At 46.1% G+C, this 14,800-nt stretch overlaps 1 protein-coding gene across 1 annotated transcript in view; it reads left to right on the top strand.

Moving 5' to 3' along the window:
- LOC117676466 (maestro heat-like repeat-containing protein family member 7) overlaps nt 1-14,800 on the top strand; it is a 41,458-nt gene that overhangs the window by 25,795 nt on the left and 863 nt on the right. Inside the window, exons 17-24 of the mRNA XM_087895702.1 lie at nt 448-588; nt 1,318-1,482; nt 5,871-6,026; nt 6,345-6,467; nt 8,032-8,131; nt 11,085-11,150; nt 11,901-12,564; nt 13,822-13,914. Of these exons, the coding sequence (XP_087751828.1) occupies nt 448-588; nt 1,318-1,482; nt 5,871-6,026; nt 6,345-6,467; nt 8,032-8,131; nt 11,085-11,150; nt 11,901-12,178 (1,029 nt within the window). The 3' untranslated portion in view covers nt 12,179-12,564; nt 13,822-13,914. The remainder of the gene's footprint in view (nt 1-447; nt 589-1,317; nt 1,483-5,870; nt 6,027-6,344; nt 6,468-8,031; nt 8,132-11,084; nt 11,151-11,900; nt 12,565-13,821; nt 13,915-14,800) is intronic.

The following is a 14,800-nucleotide window of genomic DNA, read 5'->3' as shown; positions in this document are numbered from 1 at the left end:
AGTTGAAGACTTGTGGACTTCAAACTCCCAGAATTCTAGGAGTTGAAGTCCACAAGCCTTAAAGTTGCCAATTTTGGAGACTGTAGTCTAAAGGGATGAGAAAAGATCTCCAGATCTTGTCTGTATGTTATACTCTTCTGGCATTTTCTTCTCCTTGCTCTGATTTTCCATCTCCCTCACCCAAATCCAACTCTGTCCTTCCCTAAAGAGTGATTTCATCTTTGAAGGCCAAAAGGACAGTTTGTTCTTGTGATATCTGGCTTTGAGAAGATGTTCTTCCATGGGAGACTACCAAAATAAATTTGGACCATATGAAGACATCTCTCTTCTATTGACAATTATGAACACACTCCATCCTCCCGTTGCTCTTTTCCCAGAGAAACCTGATCTCTCTCTCTCTCTCTCCCCTTCTGCCCCTCATGATGGATTCTTCATCTTGATCCTCAGCTACTTCACTATCAAGACATCGATCAGTTCCCCTCCGAACAGATCTTTGAGAGCCTTGAAGAATGGACCCAAAACCCCAGCCCAGATGTTCGGTCTCTTGCCGTGAGAGCCCTTGGCATCCTGGCCATCCATCCAGACAAGGTGAGGAAGCAGCCATAGGCTGGGAAGCGACCCCCAATTGATGGGAGGGGTCTTGGATTCCAGTTTATGGATCCGATCTGGTCTTTGCACAAGAGAGACCTGCCCACATTCATAAGTTGGTCTTCACTGTAGGTATAGGTGCCAGGGAAGGCTTGAGAAAGGACGTCAAAATAGTTGAGATGTTGAGAAGATCTTGAGATGTTTCTCCTAGCAAACCCAACCCCCAACATCTACATAACAAAGTAAAAAAATGTGACTTATGACCGGTTCTCACACTTACGAACATTGCAGTATCCCCAGAGTCAAAACACCTTGAGACGTTTGGCAACTGACTCATATTTATGATGGTTGCAGTGTCCCGGGGTCATGTGATCCCCTTTTGTGACCGTCAAGCAAACTCAACGGGGAAGCCAGATTCACTTCACAATCGTGCGACGACCTAACACTTGCAACTGATTCAATTAGCAACGGTGGCAAGAGAAGTCGTAAACTGGATCAAAACTCACGTCACAACGGTCTTGATTAAGCAACAGAAAGCTGGGGCTGACTTGCGGTCATAAATTGAGGACTATGTCCATCCAGGGCTAGCTAAGTTATTTATGTGTTGCGCAAAATTGAGAAAGTCACTCAGATTAAAGGGAGCGAGATGGGTGGATTGATAGATAATTTGATAGATAGATAAATCAACCAATAGAGGCACGGACGATGGTCAGCGCTTCCTGTTTGCAGGTGGAGGAAGTCAAAGTCTTGATGCCCACTCTCTTGGGAAGCCTGGAAGAAACGGACAATGGTGTCATCCTGGAAGCCATCACCGCCCTTCAAAACGTCCTGAAGTTCATGCAGAGAAGCGACGTCGTGACTCTGGCAGAGAAGCTCCTTCCGTTGTTTAGCACAGTAAGACCCTCCACCCAGGTGGATTCTCAAGAACTTCTTCCTGTGTGTCTCTCTCTCAACCTTGACCACTTTAAGAGGGGTGGGCTTCGACTCAATCGATCAGAACAGAGCGGGAAGGGACCTTGGAGGTCTTCTAGTCCAAACCTCTGCTCAAGGAGAAGACCCTAGACCCGTGATGGTGATCCTATGACACACGTGCCAGAGGTGGCACGCACAGCTCTCTCTGTGGGCATGTACACCATCGCCAGCTACTCTTCTGGCTTCCAGCGTGTTTTCTGGGCCATTTTCAGGCCTGAAAAACAGCCCAAAAACTGTCTGAAAATAGCCTGGAAAATGGCTTGAAAACGGCCCAAAAAACTGCCTGAAAAACGGCCCCAAAACTGCCTGAAATTAGCCTGAAAAACGGCCTGGAAATGGCTTGAAAAACGGCCCCCAAACACCCAAAAATGTCCTGAAAAACAGCCCAAAAACAGCTTGAAAATAGCCTGAAAAACAGTCTGAAAATGGCCCGAAAAATGGCCTGAAAAACGGCCTGAAAATGGCCCAAAAATGGCCTCAAAAATGGCCCCCAAACAGCCAAAAAATTACCTGAAAAACGGCCCAAAAACTGCTTGAAAATAGCCTGAAAAATGGCCTGAAACATGGCCTGGAAATTGGCCTGAAAAATGGCCCAAAAGCAGCCTGAAAAATGGCCTGAAAATTGGCCTGAAAATCAGCCTGAAATCAGCCTGAAATCAGCCTGAAAAATGGCCCAAAAATGGCTCGAAAAACAGCCAAAAAATGGCCTGAAAAACGGCCCAAAAACTGCTTGAAAATTGGCCTGAAAATCAGCCTGAAATCAGCCTGAAAAATGGCCCAAAAATGGCCCCAAAACAGCCAAAAAATGGCCTGAAAAACGGTCCAAAAACTGCTTGTAAATAGCCTGAAAAACAGCCAAAAAATGGCCTGAAAAACGGTCCAAAAACTGCTTGTAAATAGCCCGAAAAACGGCCCAAAACATGGCCTGAAAATGGCCTGGAAAATGGCCTGAAAAATGGCCCAAAAGCAGCCCGAAAAATGGCCTGAAAATGGCCTGAAAATCAGCCTGAAATCAGCCTGAAAAACGGCCCAAAAAGTCCCGAAAAATGGCCTGAAAACGGCCTGAAAACAGCCCAGAAAACCGCCATAAATGGCCAAAAAGCAGCCATGCGCATGCCAGCCAGCTGGTCTTGGGGTTTCCGGTGATCCGGCGCGCCCATGCACGTGCGTGCACGAGCGTGTCAGTTTGGGCACTCAGTGCCGAAAAGGTTGGCCATCCCTGCCCTAGACCATTTCTGACAGTCTCTTCTTAAAAACCTCCGGTGATGAAGCACCCACAACTTCTGGAGGCAACTTCTGTTCCGCTGGTTAATTGTCCTCACTGTCAGGAAGTTTCTCCTTTAATTCCAGTTTTGCTGGCTGGGGAATTCTGGGAGTTGGAGTCCACCCATCTTAAGGTGACCAAATACTGTCCTCTTCCCAGTTCCGTGGCTCCTTGGGTCCTCTTTCCTCTGAAGTCTTCTCCTGTGAGTGGGTCTCCTTAAACTCATCTCCCCCACTAACCCCAGTAAAGGAGACATGGGTCAACAAACCATCATAAGACCCAGCTGCACAATGGATTGAAGCAATATTTATAACCAGGGCAACAGAAAGCAGATGCTCAACCATCTGCTGAAGAACATCGGGCAGAAATTGGGGTGGGCGCTGTTCCGTAGTGGGTTTCAATTTGGTTTGCTACGGGTTCACTCGTGCGTGCGTGCAACGCTTCTGCACATGTGCAGAAGCGTCTGGGTGGGTGGGCGGAGCCTCTGACCGCCGCCGCTACAGGTTCACCCGATTTGGGGCGAACTGGTAGCAACCCACCAGTGGCACTGTTTCATGTAGAGTAAGTAAGCACACTACAAGCCATCCCTGTGCAGAAACCATTTTACTAGAGAGTGAGAAATACAACAGGATCAGGCAATGCATCACAGGAACAATAGAGATGAACCCTAGAGTGGCAAAGTGATACAGGAAACAACTACAATAGAGAGGAATGATAGAGCTGCATATATATATAACGCCTGTAACAAGCGCAACCGCTTTCCTTAAAACAGAGGTCTCCAACCTTGGCATCTTTAAGACTTGTGGACTTCAACTCCCAGAATTCCTCAGCCAGCCATGTTGGCTGGAGAGTTCTGGGAGTTGAAGTCCAGAAGTCTTACATTCTGGGAGTTGAAGTCCACCCATCTTAAAGCGGTCACGGCTGAAAAACATTGTCCTCTTCCCAGTTTTGTGGTTCCTTGGATCCTCTTTCCTCTTCTCCTGAGGTTAGGTCTCTTGGTCTCCTCTCCCAAACTAGTCCTAGAAAAGGAGACACAGGTTAGCAAAGCGCCATAAGACCCGGCTACATCATGGATGGAAGCAGTATACCTTCTCTTGGGCTTTGCACTTGAGCTTCCTGTTCCTGTGCAAGAAAACATATTCTATTGGCTGTTGTCAGATTCCCACGGGGCCATGTAGGGTCATAGCTGGCTCTGGAGGTTGTCTGAGCTCCCAGGATTGGTTGAAGTTTCTGAGGGTGATGCGATGAAGGGGCATTGGGCAATTCCCATTGTGGCTGAGGGCTAATCCTACCTATGTTGGATCTTGGGTGAGGGTATTTGTTCTGTCCCCGTCCCACACGCACACACACCAACAGACGTTCAGGAGTTAAAGACCAAACCAGCCGGCAAAATCCTTTTCCTTATGATAACAGAACTTGACAACAACCTAGTGGCTGCCTGCCAAGAGTTTATTATTTACAAAGAGGAGAGATAACTTCTCCCCACTCCTGGTACATCAAAAGAAACAGCTCAATAATTACGGAGTCAATCAAGTCCAGAGATAATCCAGCAAAGTCTATAGCAAAAGTCCGGCAATGCAGAATGGCGTGGAAGCTTTCAGCTTTGTTCGTCACAAGGTTTGACTGGCCACCACGCTCCCTTTTATACCCTGTGAGGTGTGGTCCAGTGACTCAGCCTAATCTCGGGCACGCCCTTTCTTCTGTTGCGCGCACTTATCTCTGCGACGCTGGCGTGAATCCAGCCAAGACTCATTACCCTCATCACTGTCCATCTGTGGCTGCATGGACGTGCTTGGCCCCGGCCCTATCTCTTGCCCTTCGGTGGATACCGAAGGCATTGCCAGAGAGGAGGGTCCTGGAGAGGGAGGCCTTGCCAACTCCTCTCCTTCACTCTCGGAGTCCTCTCCTGACAATGACACAGGCTCTGGTAATGGAGCCACAACAGTATTTGCTTATGAATAGAGCTATCTATCTCTTAAGGACTGACATCTGCTGAGGGCTATTAAGAAAAGTGGGGGCTGCTTTTTGTCTCCAAGAGCATATTTCTACCATTAGGGAAATATAACATTCTGCCTTTTTAATATTTCCTACAAGATTTCATTCTTCTAGGAGAGGGGTGGGTGCTAACTTTCTACATACACCTTTAAGGAAGAGGTCTCCAAATTTGGCCACTATAAGACTTTGTGGACTTCAACTCCCAGAATTCCTCAGCCAGCATGGGAAATGAAGTCCACAAGTCTTAAAATCTGGGAATCCTGGGAGTTGAAGTCCACAAAGTCTTAAAAGTGGCCAAGGTTGGAGACACCTGTCTTAAAAGTCTCATCCCAAAGGATGTTTGTGTTGTGGCTCCATCCTCAGAGCCCATCTTATCGGAGGAAGAAGGCTCTGAACATGAAGGAGAGGAGATGGCCAGGCCTCCCTCTTCAGGACCCTCCTCCCTGGCAATGCCTCAGGTGTCTCCCGAAGGAGAAGAGATTGGCCAGGAGCCAGGTGTTTCCGACCCATCGGATAGTGACGAAGAAACATTGTGGTTGGATCCACGCCAGCGTCGGCGAGACAAGCGTGCACAGCAGAAAAGGAGGCGTGCCAGAGATTAATCTGAGTCACTGGACCACACCCCACAGGCTATAAAAGGGAGTGTGGTGGACATTCGGACTCTGTGACGGACAAAGCTAAATCTCTGGCGAGTCACTTTGCACCTTTGGACACAACGCCTATTTGCTGTGGATTTAATTACAAACTGGACTATTCAAACTGTGTGTATTTTTGTCTGTGTTATCGGAGTAAAAGTTCTTGGCAAGCAGCTTATCACTGACGTTGGGTGTTTGAAGAGTTTATTTAACCCTCGGCTGGCTGTTTGGGTGCGTGTGTGAGACGGGGACAGAACAGTTTGTTGTTATTTGCGGGTTGGGACAACAGAGAAAGAGTCTGGTGTGGCTGTCGTTACGAGGATAATAAGTTTGTCTGGTTGAGTGTTACAGACCAGGTTATGATGCAGGTTAAGGCAAATGCCATTGCATCCCAACTTGCTGCTTGTTCTTCGCAGACGGACGCTAAAGTGCGCAACTCCGCCATCGTTCTCTTTGCCGAGCTGCCCAATTTGGTGAAGAAGAAGGAGAAGTATCTCATCCAGGAGCAGGTCAATCAAAGCCTCGTCCCTCTCTTGCTTCACCTGCAGGACGAGGAACCGGATGTCGTGAAGGTGAGTCGAGTTCAGGAATTGGGCTGGTGAAGGTGGCAGGAACTGGGTATGTCTAGTTTAATGAAAAGAAGGACTAGGGAAGACATGATAGCCGCGTTCCAATGTTTGAGGGCTGCCCCAAAGAAGAGGAGGGGGTCCCCCTATTCTCCAAAGCCCCTGAAGGGCAGGACAAGAAGCAACGGATGGAAACTCACCAAGGAGAGAAGCAACCTGGAACTAGGGAGAAACTTCCTAACAGTGAGGACAATTAACCAGCGGAACAGCTGGCCACCAGACGTTGTAGGAGTTGCAGCTGGCACTTTGTCCTTGTTCCCGCAGGGCTGCCAGGATGCCCTTCTCAGGTGCTTCCGGTTTCTGGGTTGGTCCCTTCCGAAGAAGATCAGCAGCAAGAAAGCCTGGCACGATCACCCTCTGATCCCAGAGAGCCTCTGCCGCCAAATTGTGAGTCGCGCTTCCTCCTTTGTGGCACCTTGTGTGAATCAACTAAGTCAGGGGGTCTTCAAACTTGTGGACTTCAACTCCCAGAATTCCTCAGCCAGCTAAACTTTAAGGCTTGTGGACTTCAACTCCCAGAATTCCTCAGCCAGCTAAACTTTAAGGCTTGTGGACTTCAACTCCCAGAATTCCTCAGCCAGCTAAACTTTAAGGCTTGTGGACTTCAACTCCCAGAATTCCTCAGCCAGCTAAACTTTAAGGCTTGTGGACTTCAACTCCCAGAATTCCTCAGCCAGCTAAACTTTAAGGCTTGTGGACTTCAACTCCCAGAATTCCTCAGCCGGCTAAACTTTAAGGCTTGTGGACTTCAACTCCCAGAATTCCTCAGCCGGCTAAACTTTAAGGCTTGTGGACTTCAACTCCCAGAATTCCTCAGCCGGCTAAACTTTAAGGCTTGTGGACTTCAACTCCCAGAATTCCTCAGCCGGCTAAACTTTAAGGCTTGTGGACTTCAACTCCCAGAATTCCTCAGCCGGCTAAACTTTAAGGCTTGTGGACTTCAACTCCCAGAATTCCTCAGCCGGCTAAACTTTAAGGCTTGTGGACTTCAACTCCCAGAATTCTCCAGCCAGCTAAACTTTAACGCTTGTGGACTTCAACTCCCAGAATTCCTCAGCCAGCTAAACTTTAAGGCTTGTGGACTTCAACTCCCAGAATTCCTCAGCCAGCTAAACTTTAAGGCTTGTGGACTTCAACTCCCAGAATTCCTCAGCCAGCAAAACTTTAAGGCTTGTGGACTTCAACTCCCAGAATTCCTCAGCCAGCTAAACTTTAAGGCTTGTGGACTTCAACTCCCAGAATTCCTCAGCCAGCTAAACTTTAAGGCTTGTGGACTTCAACTCCCAGAATTCCTCAGCCAGCTAAACTTTAAGGCTTGTGGACTTCAACTCCCAGAATTCCTCAGCCAGCAAAACTTTAAGGCTTGTGGACTTCAACTCCCAGAATTCCTCAGCCAGCTAAACTTTAAGGCTTGTGGACTTCAACTCCCAGAATTCCTCAGCCAGCAAAACTTTAAGGCTTGTGGACTTCAACTCCCAGAATTCCTCAGCCAGCTAAACTTTAAGGCTTGTGGACTTCAACTCCCAGAATTCCTCAGCCAGCAAAACTTTAAGGCTTGTGGACTTCAACTCCCAGAATTCCTCAGCCAGCAAAACTTTAAGGCTTGTGGACTTCAACTCCCAGAATTCCTCAGCCAGCAAAGTCCACAAGTCTTAAAGCTGCCAAGTTTAAAGACCCCTGAACTAAGCGAATCAAGTGGCCATTAAGCAAATAAAAGTTTTATCCATTCCGTTTTTATTTTTTTGCTGAAAACACAAATATGCCTCGGTCCATTCCAACACCGGAGGCTTTTAAGAAGAAACTAGACAGTTCCTTGCCCGAAAAGGGATAGGGTCTCCTGCTCGAGCAGGGGGTTGGGCTAGATGACCTCCAAGGTCCCTTCCCTGTTATTATTCTGATGCCTGTGGTGAGAAAAATGATTGTTTTTCCTTCTCTCTTTGTCCTTCGACAGTCCTGGAAAGTAAAAACCATCCCTGCCGTCTTGCTCCAATGCCTGGATCATCTTCAATGCCCCCAGGTTTCCATCCGGAGAGCAGCTACCATCTTTATCGGTGAGACTGGGGAATTCTGGGAGTTGAAGTCTCCTCCTCTTGTACTATTCTAGCTGAGGAATTCTGGGAATTGAAGTCCACCCATCTTAAAACATTCTGGCTGGGGAATTCTGGGTTTCTAAGTCCACCCGCTTTGAACCAATCTGGTTGGGGAATTCTGGGAGTCGTCCACTCTTCTTGAACCGTTTTGCCTGGGGAATTCTGGGAACTGAAGGCTGAGGAATTCGGGGAGTTGAAGTCTGTCTGTCTTGAACCATTCTGACTAGGGAATTCTGAGAAAAATCACTTTTTTCAGTGCCGTTGTAGCTTTGAACAATCACTAAATAAACTGTTGTAAGTAGAGGACTAGCTGTATTGTATTGTCTACATTCTCTCTCTCCCTCCTTCCCTTCCCCTCCCTCTCTCTCTCTGTAGACACACACACACACACCGATAGATAGATAGATAGATAGATAGATAGATAGATAGATAGATAGAGATAGATAGATAGATAGATAGATAGATAGATAGATAGATAGATAGATAGATATGGATGGAGAGACAGAGAGAGAGATGTGTGGATGGATGGATGGATGGATGGATGGATGGATGGATGGATAGATACCGTAGGTAGGTAGGTAAGTAGACAGACAGATAGATATGGATGGATGGATGCATAGATAGATAGATAGATAGATAGATAGATAGATAGATAGATATGGATGGATGGATGGATGGATGGATGGATGGATGGATGGAGAGACAGAGAGAGAGATGGATGGATGGATGGATGGATGGATGGATGGATGGATGGATAGATAGATACTGTAGGTAGGTAAGTAGACAGACAGATAGATATGGATGGATGCATAGATAGATAGATAGATAGATAGATAGATAGATAGATATGGATGGAGAAATAGAGAGAGAGATGGATGGATGGATGGATAGATACCGTAGGTAGGTAGGTAAGTAGACAGACAGATAGATATGGATGGATGGATGCATAGATAGATAGATAGATAGATAGATAGATAGATAGATAGATATGGATGGATGGAGAGACAGAGAGAGAGATGGATGGATGGATGGATGGATGGATGGATGGATGAATGGATGGATAGATAGATACTGTAGGTAGGTAGATAGACAGACAGACAGATATGGATAGATGGATAGATAGACAGACAGACAGACAGACAGACAGACAGACAGATAGATAGATAGATAGATAGATAGATAGGGATGGATAGGTAGATAGATATGGATGGATGGATAGATAGATAGATAGATAGATAGATAGATAGATAGATAGATAGATATAGATGGATAGATACCGTAGGTAGGTAGGTAAGTAGACAGACAGACAGATATGGATGGATGGATGGATGGATAGATAGATAGATAGATAGATAGATAGATAGAGATGGATGGATGGATGGATGGATGGAGAGACAGAGAGAGAGAGAGAGAGATAGAGATGATGGATGGATGGATGGATAGATAGATAGATAGATAGATAGATAGATAGATAGATAAATAGATAGATAGATAGATAGAGATGGATGGATGGATGGATGGATGAATGGATGAATGGATGGATAGATAGATACTGTAGGTAGGTAGATAGACAGACAGACAGATATGGATAGATGGATAGATAGACAGATAGATAGATAGATAGATAGATAGATAGATAGATATAGATGGATAGATACCGTAGGTAGGTAGGTAAGTAGACAGACAGACAGATATGGATGGATGGATGGATGGATAGATAGATAGATAGATAGATAGATAGATAGAGATGGATGGATGCATAGATAGATAGATAGATATGGATGGATGGATGGATGGATGGATGGATGGAGAGACAGAGAGAGAGATGGATGGATGGATAGATAGATAGATAGATAGATAGATAGATAGATAGAGATGGATGGATGCATAGATAGATAGATAGATAGATAGATAGATAGATAGATAGATATGGATGGATGGATGGATGGATGGAGAGACAGAGAGAGAGATGGATGGATGGATAGATAGATAGATAGATAGATAGATAGATAGATAGATAGATAGATAGATATGGATGCATAGATAGATAGATAGATATGGATGGATGGATGGATGGATGGAGAGACAGAGAGATGGATGGATGGATGGATAGATAGATTAGATAGATAGATAGATAGATAGATAGATAGATAGATAGATAGACAGACAGACAGACAGACAGACAGACAGACAGACAGACAGACAGACAGATAGATAGATATGGATGGATGCATAGATAGATAGATAGATATGGATGGATGGATGGATGGATGGAGAGACAGAGAGAGAGATGGATGGATGGATGGATGGATAGATAGATAGATTAGATAGATAGATAGATAGATAGATAGATAGATAGATAGATAGATAGATAGATAGATAGAGATGGATGGATGGAGAGACAGAGAGAGAGATGGATGGATGGATGGATGGATGGATAGATACCGTAAGTAGGTAGGTAAGTAGACAGACAGACAGATATGGATGGATGGATGGATAGATAGATAGATTAGATAGATAGACAGATAGACAGATAGATAGATAATATACACACACGTATTTGCTGAAGCTGTATTTAAACTAAAGTTGGATATCAGTGATTGCATTTGGGGTTTGGCCCTGAGGTTTGCTTTTCCTGAGGCTCTCCGCTCTCTCTCTGGCCCACTCCAGATTTGGCACATTCGTGAAACATTGTTTTATTGATGCAAAACCAGAGTGTGTGATTGAGAGGCAGTCTCGTCTAGTGGTCCAGGTGCTGGCATGAGCACCGAGAGTCAAATATGATTTCGGTCTGCACAGCCCTGATCGGCTTGGTCTTGGCCGCAGCCTGGCCAAGGTGGACCCTGCCAGAAATCTTCCAGCTGTGGCCACAAACATCTGGGCTTCTTATCTGTTCCCTTCTCTGTCCTTTCAGGCTGTGTCGCTCAATCGGCAGATCCTGTGGCCATCACTCAAGAAAACAAGGACTTGATATTCATCTGTAAGTACCAGCTCCTCATTAAGTGAACCATTGCAGTTGTTAAATGAGTAAGCCGGTTGTTAAGCGAGTCTGGCTTCCCCCACTGACTTTGCTCGTCGGAAGGTCGCAAAAGGAGATCACGCGACCCCCGGGGACGCTGCGACCGTCATAAATATGAGTCTGTGGCCAAGCGGCCGAATTTGGATCGCAGGATCACAGAGATACCGCACAAAGTGTGAAAAACGGCCCTAAGTCACTTATTTCCGTGAGGTTGTAAGTTTGAACGGTCACTAAATGAGCCGTCGTAACTCGTGTCAGGGTTCCAAGGACTAGACCCATAGCAAGCAAGACTCGGAGGCAGGTGGATTCCTCAAAGAATAGTTTTATTGGATAGATCATAATGGCACGGATCTGGTGAAAAACCGACTCTGTTAAAAGAGAACGCTTTCCCTTAACCCCAAACAATCAGTCACATGGTCCAATCATGTTGCTGCTTGGTTGCCAGGCGACATCACTCCTCCTTCTTCAAGCTAGGTGTGAGAATGTCCTTGGTTCCTAAGGGAAAATTTTTTGTTTTGGCTACGGAACCCCAGCTTTCTCTAATCCCTCCCTCCCTGACCCTCAGCTCCAGTGTGGTAACACTGAAGTGGACAAAACGGCTTCGGCCAGGCCAGCTTCAGAGTTGACAAGTCGAGGACGGCCTGTCCATTTTTTTCACCTTCTCCGCCCGTTGAGGCTGTGCCCTGACCGCCCTGATTTCCTCTCTTCCAGCCCTTTCCAAGCTCCAACACGACCCCGATCCTTCGGTCCGTGTGGCCGCCATGGAAGCCATGCAGATGGTCCAGGATGCCTGCGGGGGGCCCTCCATCGCGCTTCGAAGCCAGACCCACTTCAACCTGGACAGGGAAGAGCGCGTCTTCTCCCAGGGACATTGGGAAGCGCCGGATCCATCCCTGACCCATCGCTGGAATCCATCGTCCCCGGTCTCTCATAGGATCGTGACTGGTTTCGTCAGGAGGCGACAGTCCGGGGCCGCACGCCAAACCTGACCTACCTCCATGGGGAGGATGGTAGAGCACGCCAGGCAGCTGACTCTTCAAGGAGTGGGGGGCTGCAGCAGAACTGATCTAGAAGCCCCCGATCCGAAAGGGATCCCCGCGAGAAAGCCGCCGTTGGATGCGGTCCAGTCCCGCGGTAGTGTCCAGAAGTCCGAGGCAGCCTCTGGCAGGGTGAATTTTGTAGCAATGCCGATCTGGTGAATTTCCACACCGAGCAGAGCTGACTCACCCACACTTCTTTGTAGTGTCTGTTTTCTCCTGGCACAACTTTGAGCAACTTACAAGAGCGAAGAACGAATTGGAACGAGAATGAAAACTGTCCCGTCGAGAAGAATCACAATAGTCGATCAAAAGCAGCCAACTCGTATTCGATCCAGGTAGTCCTTGACATACAATTTTCGTGTCGTGACAGTTGAAAGTTACAACAGCCCTGACAAAAGTGACTTAGAATCAGTTCTCGCACATATCACCGTTGTGGCATTCGTCATGGTCACACAATCAAACGTCTGATGCTGGGCAACTGGCATGTACTTATGACTGTTGCAGTGTCCCAGGGTCACATGATCACCGTTTGTAACCTTCCCAGCCATCTTCCGACGAGCGAAGTCAATGGAGGAAGCCAGATTTGCTTAATGACCACATGATTCACTTAACAACTGCAGTGATTCGTTTAACAACGGTGTCAAGAAAAGTCCTAAACCGAGCCAAAACTCATTTATTGTTTTTATTTTATTTTTTTTAATTTGATTTATATGCCGCCCTTCTCCGGAGACTCAGGGCGACTTACAGTGCGTTAAGCAATAGCCTTCATACTTTTGTATATTTTATACAAAGTCAGCTTATTGCCCCCACAAACTGGGTCCTCAATTTACCCACCTTAGAAAGGATGGAAGGCTGAGTCAACCTTGAGCCTTAGAGAGATTCGAACTTACTAATTGCAGACAGCTGGAGTTAAATTACAATGCATTAGTCTGCTGAGTTATCCAGGCTCATTTAATGGCTGTTTTGCTTAGCAATGGAAATTTTCAACTCCGTTGTGGCCGTAGGTCCAGGGCTACTCTGTATTGACGGCCGTTAAGTGAGACAGCCTTGCTTTAACAACTCCCACTCCCCTGCTTTCTTGGCTGCAGCTGTTAAATGAACATGCCAGTTGTTAAGCCAAGTTTTCTGCAGCTCTGTGCCGAAGAGATCCGGCGGCCACGTGGGGCGATTGCAGAATCGGCCGCCATTTTTTCCAGGTGACCGGAAATCAAGGCAGCCGATAGAAATATGGCGTCCACATCTGGAATAACACCAGGTGTCTGCCCTGATTGCAGAGTGCTGCAGAAAACTCCAGACATCTTGAAAAGTCAGTGCATGATGGGTGATGGGGCCTAAGGAAGAGACTTCCCCGGGGGACCCAGGGATGGGGAAGCCTCTGGGACCCCTTGTGGGGGAGGGGGATGGGAGGAGATAGGCAGGGCATCAGCTGCAGTGTGGTCGGTTGTAAGGGCAAATGACCACAGGGGCAATTGCTGCGGTTGTAACTTTGCATCAAGTAGCAGCTAGTCGTTAAGGGAGGACTACCTGGAGTTGCAACGAGAACGAGGGTTTTTTTTTAGCTGTGCTCCAACTTTTGCCTTTCTTTGCTACAGAACGGGGAACCGCTGGATTTTTATTTTTATTTTTTAATTAAAGCAACTGCTGGAATCTGCCGGGGAGCAGACCAAGGAACTTCATGGCAGATGGTAAGATCACCAAAAATAAAAAATAAAAAAAAATCTCTGAAAAATAATAAAATGAGTCATTGCTGCCCTCGTGTGGCCAATCCAGGAGCTGCATTTAGTGGTTAGAAAAGCTACAATTCGTTTATTTCTTCTTTCTTTGCTATGAAATGAATAGTAAATCCCTTCATTCTATTTTCCAGCAAAAGGCCCCAAAATAAGCAATTATAATCTAAATTTGGCCACACAGGAAACAGTTCAACAAATATAATATTGAATGAATGTTACATAATCTCTCTCTGTGTCTATCTATCTATCTGTCTGTCTGTCTGTCTGTCTCTGTCTATCTCTATCTATCTATCTATCTATCTATCTATCTATCTATCTATCTATCTATTTATATCTATCTATCTATCTATAAGAGCCTTGGTACTACAGGGGTTTAAGGCACCCTGTTATTAAGCTTATTAAGACCAGCTGCCTGCAATTACTGCAGGGTTCGAATCTCGCCAAGGCTCAAGGTTGACTCAGCCTTCCATCCTTTCTAAGGTAGGTGAAATGAGGACCCAGTTTGTGGGGGCAATAAGCTGACTTTGTATAAATATACAAAAGGATGAAGGCTATTGCTGAGCACATTGTAAGCCGCCCTGAGTCTTCGGAGAAGGGCGGCATATAAATCAAATTTATATATATATATTTATATATATATATATATATATATATATATATATATATATATATATATATATATATATATATGATTATGTAGGTCTTTGGTTATTCGGGTTTTCTCCCGCGTAAAATCTCTTGACTATCTATCTATCTATCTATCTATCTATCTATCTATCTCTGTCTGTCTGTCTGTCTGTCTGTCTGTCTGTCTGTCTGCCTGCCTGCCTGCCTATCTCTT

Source organism: Pantherophis guttatus, chromosome 5 (genome assembly GCF_059756535.1).
Source record: "Pantherophis guttatus breed Tessera chromosome 5, ASM5975653v1, whole genome shotgun sequence".
NCBI lineage: Eukaryota > Metazoa > Chordata > Lepidosauria > Squamata > Colubridae > Pantherophis > Pantherophis guttatus.
The sequence above is the reverse complement of the archived record's forward strand: the minus strand, read 5'-3'. Positions and strand labels throughout refer to the sequence as shown.